This window comes from Ptychodera flava, chromosome 6, assembly GCF_041260155.1.
Source record: "Ptychodera flava strain L36383 chromosome 6, AS_Pfla_20210202, whole genome shotgun sequence".
NCBI classification, from domain to species: domain Eukaryota; kingdom Metazoa; phylum Hemichordata; class Enteropneusta; family Ptychoderidae; genus Ptychodera; species Ptychodera flava.
Window position 1 is genome coordinate 12,432,542 of NC_091933.1, and position 18,166 is coordinate 12,450,707.

The 18,166-nt window shown below is 40.9% G+C and overlaps 1 protein-coding gene across 1 annotated transcript in view; it reads left to right on the top strand.

Moving 5' to 3' along the window:
- Positions 1–4,331: 4,331 nt before the first annotated feature.
- Positions 4,332–18,166, top strand: part of LOC139134855 (glycine receptor subunit alpha-1-like) — a 38,872-nt gene continuing 25,037 nt past the window's right edge. Inside the window, exons 1-2 of the mRNA XM_070701923.1 lie at positions 4,332–4,464; positions 10,317–10,387. Of these exons, the coding sequence (XP_070558024.1) occupies positions 4,394–4,464; positions 10,317–10,387 (142 nt within the window). The 5' untranslated portion in view covers positions 4,332–4,393. The remainder of the gene's footprint in view (positions 4,465–10,316; positions 10,388–18,166) is intronic.

An 18,166-nucleotide genomic window follows, 5' to 3' on the forward strand; every position in this document is an offset into this window, starting at 1 on the left:
TACAAGGGACGCCTGGATAAAGATTGCACCCGCGTCAAACTGGCGTTTTCAGGTGTGAAGTCACATAATGTGGAAAGAGTGAAACGGGGGTCAGATTCCATTAGGTCAGTGAACTATACGATGTCCCCCTATTCAGAAAGCGCGAAAGATGTTACCGCGTGGCGGTAAGAATCACACTCGGCTGTCTGGTCAGCGAAATGTGCAAGTTTGTGCATCAGTGGCAAGTATTTTGCAGGACTCGTTAATTGGGAAGACCGGTGACAAGAGCGACTTGAAAAGTTTACGTCGACAAGGACACGTGTTTTTGACTTCTTTATAACCGTGAACCTTGATTTAGTATCTGGGCACGCTGCTCCGCGAGGCAGCCACGAGTTGTATGCAATTAAGGATCGATTTCTAGAAGGACAATGTGTGTTCTGTGATAAATTAATGTCTCTGCAGGAAACAGTTCGTGCTTGTCTAAATATCACACTGGAGTTTAACTGATACCTTTGGTTTGCTTACTGTACGTGGTTGGACTATCAGAACTTGGCAACTTGGGAATTCCTAAAACCTACATTCCGAAAATAAATCCCAAACTTGATGATTTGCACTACATAATTCCTTGAGCGTGAGAAATCGGTCAAGGTGTAATGCTAAATATTTCTCACAATTTTTTAAAGTATGTATTAATACAAATGCTTTGACTCCTTTATGTGTAGGATTGTGGGTATACGAAAACATTTTTTTCAAAATGCACCTCAAAAAGCAAGACTGGGTTAAGAAGGGCCCTGGTTCTTTCAAATCAATCCATCGGCAGATGCCTGAAAAAGTACAGCCTGCCAAGTTACGTGTAGTTTGCTGTTAAGAGAGAGATCAACTTTCTAAGCGACAGTTTACGGTCGATACTCAGCTGAAGCGAAACCGCCAATCGTTTACTTGCGCACCTCAAAATCCTTATCCGCGGGTAGAAAGGCGTGATGTCGCCGCTGAGGCGGCTGAAGTAATTTAGTGCTTCCATCGGATTAAAATTCATCTTTCGTGAATCATTATCGTCACCGATTGCATACCAGTCTGGATGTCCCTCTTCATATCGCTCGTCATCTCGGGTTTTAGTGTCAGTTCCTTACAAAAGGCCAGCTATAGGAGTCAGTGGCTTTACCACGAAGTTGATCTCATCGACTCGAAAGGCGTCACATTTGTAACAGATTCCAAAAAGACACTGGGGTTATTAAGTTTTTATAGCAATGATAGGTACTCGGCAGACGGGATAGTAAAACAGTATACGGTATCTATCAAATTTCATAACCTGTGACTGTTCGAGCAATCATCGCGTAGGGGCTCGTTCCAAGAGCTTCTCTGTCCTTCCAACTGGACCGGCGATCGCACGCGATTGCGTTGCAGGCCTCTGTCGTACAATGTACCTCCAAGGATTGGAAGGTCTCCGCATTGTAACGGCAAAGTCGAAGAATTTTCTGACTGACAGACACGCCACGCCACGCTGGCTTATTGAAATCGGTCAGTGCGTTTTATTAAAGTCAAAGGTGAGGAACATAGCTGAAACAACTCCGATATAGTGCCAGAAGATGAAAAGGAGAAAAGGACACTTGATGAGCCGTATACAGCCCGGTCCATCAATTGCACTTTTCTTTTCTCAGTGCTGTGATGAATTACAACCCTTTTCAGAATTAGAGCGCGAAGCCACTGCAGTGAACTGCAATAAAACTGCTCACACTAATTAGTTTCAGCTGGCAAAGTCGACAACATTGTATGTCCCATGCAGACAGTTTGTCTGGGAAAGTTGAAATAAACAAGATTTGTACATGGACCAGTGCATGGTAATGTTACATTGTATCTTAATCTTGAACACAGGGTGCCAATCGTAAACTCTCATTTACAACTCGAGCCTCAGACAGAGCTAGTTTTACAAGCAGACTTTTTGGTCCTTATCAAGTAGCCTTGTTCAACACCAAAGTGGCCACGGCTACAGCTGAAACTAATTAGTGTAAGCAGTTTTATTGCAGTTCACTGCAGTGGCTTCGCGCTCTAATTCTGAAAGGGTTGTAATTGATGGTACCGTAGTGCTTTGAATGTTAACAGAAAACCCAGGAGTCTTGAAGGAGAACAAGGCATTTGCAGTTTGCCTATTGATATGAACTAATCTAATAAAGTGAAATAAATGTTGTCAAAATATAATGCGAAATTAGTGTTCTTTAAAAAAATCAATATTTTTAATCAAACCGGTAGGCGTGTTTCATTTGTTTTGCGTCCCGTATACTTCGGAACCTGAATATTGGTATTCAAGTGAAATTTATTCGGTCATTCTTCTTAAAAATGGGTTTTAGTCATATTTATTTGTCCGTTACAGATATCAAAGTATGCGTTTGCTTCAGAAACGTAGTCGTATTTTTTACGTAGACCCATGACAATGCCAACATCTATTGCTACACCGTGGAGGGTCAACATTACCTCTTGTTATCGTTGAGATACAAAGTGCATTGTTAGGGGCCTCTCCCACAACCAATGGAACGGCTTCACGGTCAACTGGATTATATCATGTATATCATGTACACTTCCTTGGCCTAGATAGTGTTTGCTCCATGTAACTAAGATGGAAATCCTGGGTATTCCAGCGAGAACTAAAGAATTTTTAGTAACATCGCATGACGTAAAGCTAGAGACGTTTTACAAGAAATGTTTTGAGTAAAGTCCTTGCACTACTTACAATGTTAAAGTAGTTAGTGATACAATTTACAGGATAACCAAGGAAATTGGAGTCGCATTTTGAAGAACGCACTGTATTTCACACCATAAGTGTGTGACACCGTAGCAGATAATGACAAAGTGACGCTGAAGTTCGTATGAAAAATCAAGTCATTCTTAAAATTAGCCGTTTGTCTGCCCCGCCCACTCCATGCAGGTAACGCTAATATCCTTTGTCTGACATACTCCATGCAGGTAGCTCTAATGTCCAGCACTAAAATCGAAAGTCAAATACCATTTCGATCTAATGAGCCGACTTTGTTTACGGATTTTATCATTTCATGTATCGTGACCATCGCAAATCTGGATACTTCATTGTTCGAAGGTTTGAAAATAAATTTCAAATGAAGATACGTTTAACTAAACATTTCTATGGCTATCTTTTCGTTGGTTGGTTGGTTGGTTGCAATGATAAGCTGTTTCATTTACTCGATATGTAATATTTTTGTTTAACCAAAATAGGCAGCATACATAATTTCACACAAATAGCAAAAACAGTTCAGCTAGTAAACGAGAGATTTTCACTTTTTCCACCCCCGGAATGAATCGGTAAAGTGTGGCTGGTTGCGTTAAGTTCGAATAACTGTGCTACATGAAAGTAAAAAGGGGTTCGATACGTCATAGACAACGCTTGGTGATACTTTCCAAATAAACCACGCCACAGCGACATACAAACAGTACATGACGTCGATGGTCGTCGCTGCATTCCAGCCAGTAACAGTAGTAGACGTAAAGTGGAAATAAGCATGCAGTGTCGGGAATACTGCCTGCTCGGATAGGGAATCTTTTCCCCGGTATCACGGCGATAATACGGTGTATCCTTCACCATGCATACATTCGCTATAGGTTCTATCGCCCTCAAGTTTAGCATATACTCGCGTATTTCACCGCACCTGCACACGGATGATGTGAAACCGCGAATCCGTCTGAAATTAAAGAGAGGTAATTGTAAGAAGTTTTAGCTAAATTATTAACGTATTGCACAGTAACTCTAGGTCTGGCAGTAGAAAATGACTCAGTCCAGTTTATATTACCCGAAAAAGGTCATTTTCGATTTCCTATGGAATGTTGGCGGCCAGTTTGGATCGCGCTCTTTTGAATTGAATCCCGCAGTATTGCATCGCAACCTTTACATTTTTGACCCTAGCGTCTACAAATGGGACTTGAAAGGTAAAATATGAACATGGTACAATAACCAATGATTTTTACCCACTTAACTACGTCAGTATCGGTAGTTGCGAAGGTATTATATCTGCCTAGACTGAAATCGACAATCGATTAAAAATGCAAAGATCCTGTATGGCACCGTAAATAACTTCTCTTACTTCATTTGAATATTTACCGTTTCGCTAATAACACGTGTCCTGTCGACACGAAATTCCCAGCGTTGTTAATTCTGCCGTTAATTCAGCCCCCCCCCCCCCCCCCCACCCGCTTCAACCATTAGTCCATTTCTCCGAGTGTGTCTTTCGTCCATCACATGTAATCGCTGTCGATTTCCCTTAAATAATATAGGTGGCACGGTCTGGCAAATTACCGTGACTCTAGGGGGTCATATTGGTATATTTCCTCCCGCTGAATATCTCCGCTCTCCCATTCGGTCTCCGCGACGATAAACCGAGCATCGCATCTTCGAGTCCGCCCTGTAGAAATGTTACTTTCATATCACAGCGTCTTGGTCATGGCACTGTTGTCCATATTGAACATCGAAGTCGACAGTCGGTAAGTACAGAGAGCCTCGCCGAGCGGACTATGTAGCAACGAGTTGGCCTTTTTTTTCTTTCGCCGAAACCATTAACGTCCTTTCTTGGATGCGTATAGAGGAACTCTGTGATACCCTTAGCTTGGTGGTTGTTACTATAAAGTCGTTGGAACGGCCGGTGGCATGAGCATGCACACAAGAAATCTTTTGACCGGCTTTTGGTCTTTTTTTTCTCTGCGCCTTTAGGCATCCTCATATATGCGTTTCATAATTTTACGCAAAAAATTGATTTATTGTGAAGTTCCTAGTCGCTATGCAAACAATACTGTGTATTTGTGTAAACTTTTCGTCCACAGAATCAGAAAGACAATATTACCCGACTTTCACTAAAAAGACCGACTCAACAACACCTACCGATTAAGATGCATTAAGTGAGATGTACCTGCCGGTGACATTTCATCCCAGGTTTACCATACGGTGTGAATTACACCTATGGGCATAACTTTGCCGGGAAAAATAATACTGCCCGAATTCATTTCAAAATCTGCATATGACGGATTAATCCTATTGGAGTGCTGAACGTGGCTCATATCAGAGGCAAACAGTCAGTGGAGGAGACCAGCATTAAAACCGCAGCCTCTTTTTTTTTTTTGCCATTTCTCCACACTACCACAATTTTTGAAATGCCTCTGCTAATTAGGCACGGCCATGCTCTTCAAGAGCGCGTTAACTACAGCTAGGCAGTCGCAGTTTTTACAGCTTTGTTATGTCTCGGGGAAACCAATCTCATCACTCGCGAATAAGTTTCACACATATGCTATTCATTGTGAGTCAAAACAAACGTATTTTTGTCTTCTCTGCAAAAAAAAGAGTCAAATGACAAGGCATTTTGTGACGGCGGGGAGAAGGAGTTTATTTTTAGGACACGCCGCACGCGTGCCGTTCGCCATAAAAACACATAAAACCTACTCGCATAATACGCCATCCGAAGTACCGTGAGTCGATACGTATAAATCGATTAGTTCTGGTAAACACCGCACGCCTTTCTTTCTCTTTTATTCGGCTCTGATCACCTCTATTTCCGCGTGTTGCTTTTCGATTTCATCGATAACAGACTGACTTTGCGACACTTAGCATTCGCCGCCTGCCGAAGGAACACGGAGCTTTCTGGAACTGATCGACCCATAATTTTGAAAATATCACTACAGTGTAGCCTTACGTCAGCAGTATCACCGTCATTTGTGACTCGTTACACCAATGACAGGGTTCAGTAGCTTTTCTTAATTTTTGATCAGATTTCCATCATTGTGTTTCCAGGACATTTGTATACATTTGTTTTCTTCTCCCAAGTGTGTGTTGAAATACTGAGTATTAATCTTCCGAACTCGGCTCATTGTGAACAATACACGATATTATCGTTGACGCGTGAATTCAGCTCCGGACGAGCTTGAGTATTCGGTCGCCGACAATAACATTTGAAATTACGTACATAATCATGGTAACGTTGACAGCGGTCAAGTTGAACACTGAACATTCAAGATGACGTTTAAGGTATAACAGTGAACTTCATTACACAAACAAAAATCACGTAAAATACATTTTAAAAAAATCAAAATTACTAAATAAACGACTGCGTATTTCAAGTCCACGTTTCTCATCGTCAGCTGCTCTTTTTCTTTCCATTCAGTAGCTTTGGTTCTATCCCAAGTGGTGCATCCAGGAGAAGGTATGAAATTCACGTAGTTTCAACGATTTTATGAGATAAAAAAAAAGGCCAAAAAAAAGAAAATTTCACGGAGATTACAAAATGAATGGTAAATCCGCCGTGAAAAGACTGAAGTACTCGTACTATCAATCTTTATTTTGCCGTTTTTAGGTCAATTGCAGTGGAACACAACGGCGCTTGTAAATAGCAGTAGGTGCCGCAGGCATATAGCTCCGCGGCCAGTGTATCGTTATTCCCGGTCCACTTAAACCGACATGTTAGCCCAGTAATGAGTATAGCTTAGCGCCCAAGCTAATGCTCCGAAGCGTAATCGTTGACATGGCAGAAAAGATCTCATTAAAATCTTATTCCACTGTGTACCTCGAAGAAATAAAAACTAAGAAGGCGGTGGAAGCCATATGTTTGTTCATGCGAATCAATTAGAATGCAATTGTTACAATGACTTTGAGAATAAGAAATGTATTCCGTCAGACAATACCCGTATTGTAACCCGGTTGATTTTATTGAGAGCCTTAATGCAGACATTTTTAATAGGCTTTACCGGTTTGACGAACATAACCCTTATTGGAGTAAATCATGCGATGATTTTCTTTACCTCAAGCAAGTTAGTACTTAATGTTTGACATGAGGTTTTAACTACTCCGTACAATTCTAAATTTGACTATAGTTTGTGAGCACAGCCAGCCTATCTGTGATAAGCGTTGTTTTATCATCCCGCGAGGATTTCTTCGTGGTGGGGTTTTTTGTGCTTACCAAATATTTATCGGCTTTCCTGAATTTGAAGGAGTTATACAAACGTTGATCTTCTGCTATAGCTTTGCCTCTCAATAGGCTCATATACGACTGGGTGAATTCACAACCATAGATGGAGAAGAGAAGAGGTCGAAAGAAATCGACGACTATTACGTCAGAGGTCAAAGCCACCCGGAGGTAGCCTGTAGAATATCTATTCACTGAGGATTGAGAGATAGAGAGAGACAGACAGACAGACAGACAGACAGACAGACAGACAGACAGACAGACAGACAGACCGACAGACCGACAGACAGACAGACAGACAGACATAGACGGACAGGCAGACAGACACAAGGATAGAGACGCAGAGACAGATAGGAGTACAGTACGAGACGGACAGATTGACAGACAGAGACATTTACACAAGCAGACAGACAAACAGGCGGTCAAGTAGGCAGGCAGACAGACAGACAGAATGGCACATGACAGATTGATGGACAGATAGATAGATAGATAGATAGATAGATAGATAGATAGATAGATAGATAGATAGATAGATAGATAGATAGATAGATAGATTGACTGACTGACTGACTGACTTATTGATCAATCAATTTTCAGACATACAGCTAGGTAGGTAGGTATAGGTAGGAAGACAGGGACAGAAATATATGAAGACAGAGGAAGAGAGAGGCAGAGACAGGCAGGTTGAAGACTGGCAATGACAGACATATGAGGAAAAGACGGCCGAACACATAATACTGAACAGAAGGAAGGGGACAAACAGTGACAAGGAGAAACAGAGATAGTGATAGAGACAGCCGGAGACAGAGACAGGCAAAGACAGGAAAGATGCGTCATCAAGATAAACCGTAAATTCGAACAGATTGTGAGACAAGTGATGGTGTGCGCGATAGACTGATTCGGTCGAGAAATAACAAAAGTAAAATTAAGATGGTCTGTCCGAGCCTGGAAGTAATACTTTTACGTCCTTTTGTTGCCGCTACACCCACGGGACAAGCAACGGCGAATCGTTTTGTCTACATCGGGACTCGCCAAAATCGACAAGTAATCCATCTGAAATTAAATGTCTGCTGGCGAACAATGCCTTGCATTTGCAGCCTCTCTCACAAAAAAAAGCGGTAGCTATGGTAACCGATCGAAACCACTCACAAAAGAAGCTTTGAACGCGATGCTGTGGCAATGACATTTTACAGAGATTTCGCTAAAACGGGGGAAATACGTGAAATGAAGATTATAGAAGAGCGTCGAGAGGGCTAGTCTGCGCCAAGCGTGTCCCAATTAAACAACTAATCCAAGACAAGGTCATCGCGCAGAGCAATCGAATTTCAATTATAAAAAAGGTGTCGGCAGCTGGAGCACGGCAATAGCACGCAGAACTAGTCATTAAAGGGTTCTCTATAGCCTATTTAACAACAATCGTAGTCAGGGCCTTTAACAAACACCAACCTGTCAGAAAGATTTTGGGATGCTCTCCAAGGTGATAATATAACACGAGCTCTGACATGACAACATTCAATAAGTCAGAGTTGTGGATGAAACAAACAGTTTGGCAACGCCTACTGTCAATTACTGCCTCCGGCTGGCACAGCGATGGCGATGTGAAGTACGCTCACTCACGGACCCTCTAGAGGGACCATGGCTCACTACAAGGTGTGTGACCAACCCATTTTGCGTTGTTGTGTGAATTTTCCTGCAACGCTTACATCAACCCTCGTTATAATTTCCAAATCAAAACACCAAAGTTAAATGGGTGATTATAAAAAACAATCAAAGCGATTATGTAAGTTCAAATTGAAAGCAGTGCCCGGTGTCGCATCCGTTCACGTGTATTTCTGTCCTGTGTTCTACATAATGCGTCGATGAATTTCAGGTTTGTCTCTCTTTTTCCTCCTCTACAAAGAGACTGATTAGGCAGCAATTTTGAATAACAGTCCTCGCTAGCGCAAAGTGGCATTAACGAAATCACTCGTGAGTGAATAAATATATCAATCATTGAGAAATGTGAATAGACTACGAGCTAACTATGAGGTATAAAAAAATCTAATTAGTGGAGAGTTCGTGGCGACGAGCGAGAGTCAGGCAAGAACACATCCTATATGCAGACACTAGAACGGTCGCAGGGTTCGTTCTGTGGTTTTCTTGTAGTATGAATATCTGATATACCCGGAAACTACATTCCAAAGTTGTGTATTTTAACCAAAGAAAAGGGCAAGCGAGCCGGCGGGGATGACTGTAGGCTGCAGGGAGAGGGGATTTGAATAAATAACCCATCATGCAGGGTTTATTAAAACGCTGTTTGAGATACTCTACGGTACAATGTAAAATGCCGAAAATGCCGTAATTACAGGCATTAATTACACCTAAGAGGCTTTCCTTGTACTGGGCAAAAAGCGGATTCATGCGTGTGTACGTTTATATGTGTTTTCGAGTGGTTAACTGTGCCTATTAAAATCCACCGAACTAGATTCAGATGCCAAATCTGGCTGGATCGGACGCACTTCGGCAAGTTTCGCGATTTCATAACAGCAGCTCCATTTTATTTCTTCAAAATATGCTCAGTCTGTGAACTGCAAAGAATTCGAGGGGGCGTTGATGAAATAATTTCATCGTAAACTTGCATCTCAAATCCCAGTGATAATTAATCAGAAATTTCTTCATCTGAAGCCTTTCCTTTCCTCATTTCCCAATGGCGTAGAGCTCACAGATCTGATGTATTACATATGTTTTTTTCACTCTTGAATATGTCCTAGGGACAGTAAAGCCTTTACCAGACGAAGAGTACAAATTTATTATGTCATATTGAATATGGTTCTTTTTAATGATTCTGTGAATGTTTTATAAAACGTTCACACAAATGTTCTTTCACTGTCGATCAACCATAACATGGTATAGCTTTAAGGTAGAACGCGCCTCGGGGACAGAAATTCGGGCCCTCAATTTTTTACAATACTTTTTGTTTTAATACTTGTTTGGGCTAATGTTGTAGCTCATTTACTCACTTAAGATTTCACTTTCTTATTTTTGTGTAAATCGAAAATTTGATTTTCCCGCTAAAGTTAACACAGGGATTGTTGCCACTTTGAATTTCAAATGACATGTCTGTAAATATAGGGTGGTTTATTTCACGGTGGCCCTGATTTTAATTCTTGATTTCGAAAGAGAATTATTGAATATTTTTTTTGAGAGGAACATTGGTGAAAGGTTTGAGCGTTTCAATCTTCAGGCGCGTACTCTTCTGTTATGCTACACTTAAAAAACGATGCAATCTCTTCATATGTAATCAATTTAGTCTCTAATGGATTCGTTGCCGAGAGCTGCTTTTCTTTGCACATGACTTGGTCTGGTCGGAACTGACTGGCATCTGTGTTTACTTTGTTATACTTTCAGATATGGAGAGTCGTTATACCATTCGATGCGGCAGGAAGATTACGACAAAGACCTCAGACCAAATCATCACGGTATGTTTGACCTTTATCGATTCCATTTTGGCTCAAAGTAAATAATAAGCCATACGTCAAAGGTTTGGACAAGAGGTCTTATTGCACGGGTTGTGAAACACTCCCATCCAATCGTCTCCCCCGAGAATGGACAGAATTATTGGATTCTTTTATTTTTAAACGAATGAGATGAGAGTAGGTCTTAATCGCCACGTGGTAACCGTTGTGGCTATAACGTTAAAATGTGTTTGTACAACAGATACACATGACGCACCTGTCGCGGAACTCCATTGGCGCAGTTGTGACAGAGATTTGGATCAAATGTGCTTATTTCTAAGATATATATATATATATATATATATATATATATATATATATATATATATATATATATATATATATATATATATATATATATATATGGAGAGAGAGAGAGAGAGAGAGAGAGAGAGAGAGAGAGAGAGAGAGAGAGAGAGAGAGAGGGGCGCGCATCTGTGCTTTGATTCTCCAATAAAAGTGCCAAATAGATAAACGAATCAATTAGACATCAGGGCGTGGGAAAGAGAATTCTATCAATGGCGAGAAGTACAATTATCTGTTGTTGAATTTTCCTTATAAACAAGAGATATGGATGGGGTGTTTAATTATTTTTCAATTATTTAAACCAGTAAATACGACTATTTTCGGGAGCAGTCAATGGGTGCGTTTGTTTAGATTCCTGCATTCTTTCAAAACAGCTCCACGTCATGTGTGGTTATGGCTACCTTGTACATTATTGCTCAGACGTACCGCTCGTCAAGTTGTAAATTGATTATCATGATCAATAATGATAGCACCTCCGGGCATAGACTGTTCCATTTCGTCCAACCGTCCTTTGATGACCAGTTCAATGCCATTGTTACAGCTTTACACGCTAATATTCTCTTAGTTTTGTATGATAAATTTATTGGCGTCAAAAAATTGAGTTTCTTTCAAACGAACAGAACAATGTTTACTTACCATGGCAACAATAGGGATGGTAAACACCTGACTGGTTACTGATGCATCATCCGTGTCTGTTCGATATCCAGTCAAGGAATTCGAGGAAACAGCACCGTTTCTGAGAAAATGCAATAATCTAGAAAGGGAGTCAGTTTCACATGCTTTCTTCACCCACTCCTTAAGTTTTATTGGTTTGTTTAATATTGATCCGACGTTTAGAGAAAATTATGTCACGTTACACACAGTGAATAAAAGTAGTTTTAAGACCATGTTGAATTCACCTGATCCTAATATTTTCCCCCTCAAATATCTGTGAAAAGTCCAGCTAATTGTTGTTTTGTCTGCTGATAATTATAGTTTTCAATGGTAAAACCCCGGTGACTGTATGGTCGTAAAATAGTACATGGTTACGTCCGTGAAAAAAACATCAGGTTCAATAAGTGGGCTGGAAATACGACCAAAAAAGTGAAAGCATAAACCTTTAAAATTATTTGCAATGATAAAAGATGTTATTCCTTTATGTATAACCACGTCACACCCCTCGCAAGACACAATGAACACATTGCACATTCACGGTGAAGCACGCCTGTCAATATCGCAATAGCATCTTTGCCGCCTGACTCACTCCTAGATATGATGATTGAAGCTGTGACATCCATTGGCGACGTGTCATTAATTGACGATGGGCGGGAGTGATGCAGTCAAATTCCATTTTAACTGAAGGCATATGCTTGCGTCGTCGGAGCCTGCGTTTCCGTCGACGCGGCGGTCAAATCAATATGGCCGCGTTGACATTTCAGAGTAATGTCAATTTGAAGAAGAAAATGACATTCAATTTAAGGAAAGTGACACTCTATTGAAGGCACTTCATACAGGCACGTGGACCGGCCTTCGATGATTCTGTAAACGCCTGATCTGTAAGTAGATAAGTCGACGTATGGGGAAAACATCTACAAAAAGTAGGAAATAACTGCTCAAAATGCTTTCTCCTCCATTCCCTGCTTTATTCGTTTAATCGCTCGAAACGTTTTTCTCTTTCAAAAGTTTTTTATTAGCTTTTCAGAAACGTGTGCGGCCACTCTGGTATCTTGATATCTTAAGGTACAGTTAAAATGAGCGGCAATGTGACGCGGATCCATCGGATCAGCGGCGAACACTTATATCGCCATGACAACGAAAATAGCGGGAAAAATAGACCGATGGAATCGAATCTGGGTCTCGTAAAATTAAGGAGACATAACCTAAATCCCTATCGGTCGTTGCCGGTATGCTAAATTCCTGTCGGTCATTGCCGTATGCGATTTCTGAATTAATTCGAGATGACTGCAATTCTAGCTCACTTCACAGGCTCCTGTTTCTCCCACTCCATGTATAACAACGTTATTTGACTCGCGGAAGCAAAAAAGCAAGATGCCCATTACCACACAAGCTTCAATAGTGGGCCACAGCCCTCGCTTGAGTCGACCGTAGAATTGGAAGAGGTCGTGAAAAAAAATTGGCTGAAATCCCTGGAGAACCGCTTGAAAATCGGTGGGTCGCATGCACCCCATTATCTGGCGATGAAGTCCTACCGCTGTCGCTTGCTCCTGAGTAGAAATTTTCGATCAGAAAATGCACAAAAGGAAAACAAACATGATTCACGAGGGAAAAAACACACTCAAAGTGACGTCACGGCATACTCCGCAGCTGCCAGTTTTTTCAGGCATATCGAGGAGGGTCGTTCTTTCATTGCTGATGATGTGTAAAAGATACTAGAAGTGATAAGCGATACACATGATGAAATGTATTTTACTTTGGGTGACTGATTGAAGATACAAAACATAGATTCTCACTTAGTCGCGTACATCGCACTCGACGAGCAGATTTGGAGAAACGTGACAAGAAATATGATGATATTTCAAAAAATCAGAGCTTTTTCTTCGCGTCTGTACGAACGTATGTGGACATTGTGATACAAATATATGGACGTGTATGTATGTATGTATGTATGTATGTATGTATGTATGTATGTATGTATGTATGTATGTATGTATGTATGTATGTATGTATGTATGTTTGTATTGGCGTGTACAAGCTAGTGTAAATACGTAAACGCCTAAGGGAACGGTCATTATTTACGGCCTGGGGGATCAGAGGAATGTGAGGGGGGTCACTCAAAAAATTGAAAACTACAAGAGGGTTGCTCAAAATGTGAAGAGAAGAAAAGGGGGGTTACTCAATTCTTGGTGCAAAATGAATTGAAACACCTCTCAGACTGCACCATTTCACACATTAATTTCTCAAAATTTTCGATGCGAGAGTGGGGACACCCTCCTCTCGCGCTTTCCCCCTTGGGGTGTTCTGACAGTTTCACTTCGTAAAACTACAAATTGAAAAACACCTCTCATTGCACCAGACTGCACTTTTGCACATATCAGTTTCTCAATTTTTTTCATGCAAGAGAAGGTACAACCTCCCCTGACACTTTCCCCCTCAGCCTCCCGCGTCATTATACCCATCCAAAGCAAACAATACTATATGATTGGAGACCGGTTATAGACTGGTTATTGGAGACTGAGCTTTTATATCTACATTTTGTTGTGACTTTGAATTTCATTGTGTTGGTTTCACTTTTTCAATCGTCATGAGATAACAGACGATAATCTAGCAGGGTACACCAGTATATGAAAGGTCTTTACTATTTAGTGCTGTAACTTTGTAAATTTTACAAATACATGTCTTGATATTTAACATTTCTAAAGCAGGGGGTCAGTAAAAATTTCTGTATTAGCGAGGGGGTACTCAAATTCATCAGGGTTTGCATGGGGCATTGCTCGAAATTCAGAGTTTCCGATGAAATTCCTCCGCCCCCCCCCCCCCCGGGCCGTAAATAATGATGGCTCCCTAACACATGTGTACGTATTGATATTTGTAAATGTGCATAGTGAACACACACAGGAACAATCATTGAGAACAAACGAGACGACCGCGCAAGAAGAACGAGGAAGGTCATGGGTCAAGAGGCTACTCATGTATAATTCTAAAACTGAGACTTTCGCTTTCATTGATTGCTTGCTTGACTCTCATTCCTGTCAGCAAAATTGTCGGCGCCATATTTTTTTTCAATACACAGATCATCTTTATTCTCTTGGTCCACTTTGATATTATGAAATTTCACGAGATATCATAAACAATTTAATGCAAGGCAGTCTCACTGAGCCCATCAAAGAAAGCTGTTTGTCGAGAGCTTTCGCACTGCCTTTCTTTCACTAGGGCTTCGCGGTGGATGGATGCCGAAAATGATTTTCACAGCTTACTGAATCCTACAACTCTCAGTTGAGACAAAACTAACGTCCACACTCTCGCTAATCACGAGATTTGGTAGGGTGGGTTTTCTCTGCAGAAAATGGTTCCTATATTTTAACGTAATACATCAAAGATTTTTTGGTGTAACCATTCTATCTTTGATGCTGAGAACACCCTCAAAGATTGTTGTTGTGTTTGTTTGCGAGTTTACGCCAAACCCATTAGTACAGCCCGAGATGTTGAGTAAGATATGTCAGAATTTACATGTGTTAGTGTATATAAATGATAAAGACCAAGATTAACTTTCCAGGGAAAGTATTATTTTCTCTGTATTCGCTTTCATCTTGCCAAAGGCGTGTAGATAAAAAGGGGTGGACGTTATCGAATTTAATTTCGGCAACATAATTCGTCATAGATGTCTCAGACGAACACAATGTCTCACCTCGAGACATGGTGGTCCGGTCATTGCGTTTTCACTTTTTAATTTTTTTATCGAATCTTATCAATGAATTAACTTCTGAGATTTAGATTGAGACGAACTGTGTAATTCACCTCGGACACAGAACTGTTTTGCCGGCTTTCTGAATTTGACAGATAAGTTGTCTTTTCCCTTGAGATTCGCGGTACACCGAAATCTGCACTAAATGTTGTCATTATCAGTTATATAGCAAACTTCACATGCGTACATGTTTCCAACGGGGTAAGACAAAATCTAATTGGCATTCATAGGATCTTCGCTTCGAAAATTTTGATCAAACACAAGAGCATTGTCATCATTATCCCTTTGAGCGCCAACGTCAATTTTTCTCGCCTTTTAAAAATATACCCTCGTCAATTTTTCTCAGATTTTTGCCAAAGATTTAATAAAAAAACTGTAGCCAATGGAGTATAATGTTCATTTGGTCCAAAGTTATCACAAAAATTCAGAAAAAATTATAAAACGTTGGTAAATTGTTGCAGAAAATTTTTAGTGAAAAAAAATTACAGGACTCAAAAACACGGTTAGAACTAATTTGGGATAATTGGATAGTGAAGTAATGTCGATTTAATCTGCAAATGTAAGCTTACCTGTTTTTCTTTTTAAGTTACATACTTGTTTTTATGAGTAATTTGTAATATTGCAACGTTGAGCTATAGGGCACCTAACGCTTTTGATAAATTTGAAATTTATAAAGATCCAATCATCCCAAATTAGTTCCCACCGTGTTCAAAGGGTTAAGTTCAAGTCATAAATCGTAGCATTCCATTGACATCAATTAACTTAAAAGTTGTCATTTAGGATTCACACGCGGTAAAACTTTCTTAAAATCAAACTCATTTTGACCCACTCTTTTGCTTAGTACATATTTTTTTCATGCCAATTAACATGTGAGAAGGTCTACATGGTGTGATGGCTATACTCGTCCAAGCAAGCCTAAAATCTCTCGATAATTATACTAATTGTTTTTGCGTGCCCATATGCGGAAGTATGTTCCTCGCCTCTTTGGTGATTCGAAGACCGCCTGAAATATGTACAGCGGTGTCATCTTGGGAAATAGGGGCTGTGTGTAATGCCTTTGACTCGCTGAAAATAATAATAAACGTATTTTAATACTCACGCTTCGATCATCGACAAAATTGTCAATTTAGTAGGGTTTTGTTGCGTCTTTGTAAGCGCGCGATACGAGCATGCGTAGTCTCTTTAAATCAAGAATAAACCTTGATCACTTCTTTAAGTACAAAAACGGCATCAATTTTTAACCGATATGGAAGGCACATATGGCTTCTTTAGAGAAGCTGATTTTTTTGCTGAATAAAACATATTGTCGTTCAGTTATACTCTCGCTGATGTCAAAAGCTCTCGGAATCATGCGACATTGTGGGAACAAAAACGGAAAGCCGGCATGGCACAGTCGCTCTAAGACCTGCCAGTCCTTATAATAGGATCTGTTCCCTGTTTTTCGTTCCTAAGTCCCCGCGTCATGATTTGAAAGCCTTAAAATGGTCTTAAACTTTCCAATTAGTACATCATTTCACAGACATCGCTCCAACGCAGGTGATCCTCTTCATTCCATTGATAAGCCCGCCACCGAAGTGCCGACTGGCAAAAATGAACCCGGATGCGCGCTCCCCTTCTACACAACTCTCATTGCCATGTTTGCAGGGTGGGAACAACGCTGGACTTCTTGTTAACTTTTCTTTCTGAGGTCTTTCTCTACAGACTGTCCTGGAGGGTCTGTTCAATGCGGTTGCCTCACCCGTAGTCGATATATGTCGTGAAATGGCCCGTTGATCAAATCCAGTAGAGCACCCAGACTGTGTTCGAAAACATAGAAAAAGATTCTTCATGGCTCACCTTTTCCTGGCCCAAAACTTGAAGTACACTGACAAGGAGTATCTTTCCCATGCAGCTGTGTCGAGTTGCGCGTCTTTTTATACATTGTCTACCTACCTACCTACCTACCTACCTACCTACCTACCTACCTACCTACCTACCTACCTACCTACCACCAATCTATACCGACATACACACATACATACCTTCATAGATACATGCGTAGATAAATAAGTAAATATCATATCCTTTCTGTTAAACTATATCAAGATGTCGGCCTGACTCAAATATTTAGAAATATTTACATTCGACAGGGCAACAGTTTTGCACTGAATGAATATACTTCAGATAAATATATCAACTTGCATGCCAAACAACAAATTCCTTTTGAGGAAAAAGCTACTTTGTGTTGAGTATTGCTGGATATCCGATATCCGATGTTTATCAATCACGTAGCCGTCCAATATAATCTACCGAGGTCGACGCTATATGTTGAATCTCGTATACACGACCGACAATACCCCGCCTCGACGTTGGTCACTGCCGCCTAGAAGTTAATCATTCCAACTCCAGGACGGTAGCCTGTGGTGGCCCGGGGGCAGCCTTCCTCCATCGGAACTTTACACACTGTCAATATGGAAATTTATGTGAATTGCCAAAATTCTAGCTAAGCAGGATTCTGCCCACTCTCTCCACGGTAGTTTGGTCAGGCTACAGCTCTGAAGTCCGTAGATTTACTTTCACGAGTGATGACGTCAATTGTCAGACATTGTGGGCCGCAGATGAGACGGTCAGTTCATGGAGCTTGTGTGTGTCAAGCAAAGAGTGTGTTGCATTTGAAAAGATTTCCGATTGCCATGCAGTGTCCTTTCTCACCGCACAACCTACGATCATTTTCATTAACCTTGCTTTAGGCAGCAATATTGCCTCGCAACAAAACCCGCTCCGCGTAAAAGGGGAAATTGAATGGAGATTTCTGCAAGGACTACACGCTGCAAATTCTCTCCATACAACGCGCTCCATCCTTTCCGCGTTATGAAAAGCCGCCCGTTTAATGAATTTTGAACGGAGATGTGAGAAATTGTTTCCGTGGCATTGCATGGAGAGCGTTCCATTTCCTGTACGACAACGGATCGGGACAAGAGCCTGCATTTCAGCAGACGCTACAATCGATTAAGTTCGAGTTGGAGCAGATATTTCTCCCACGTTGCCTTTACAAA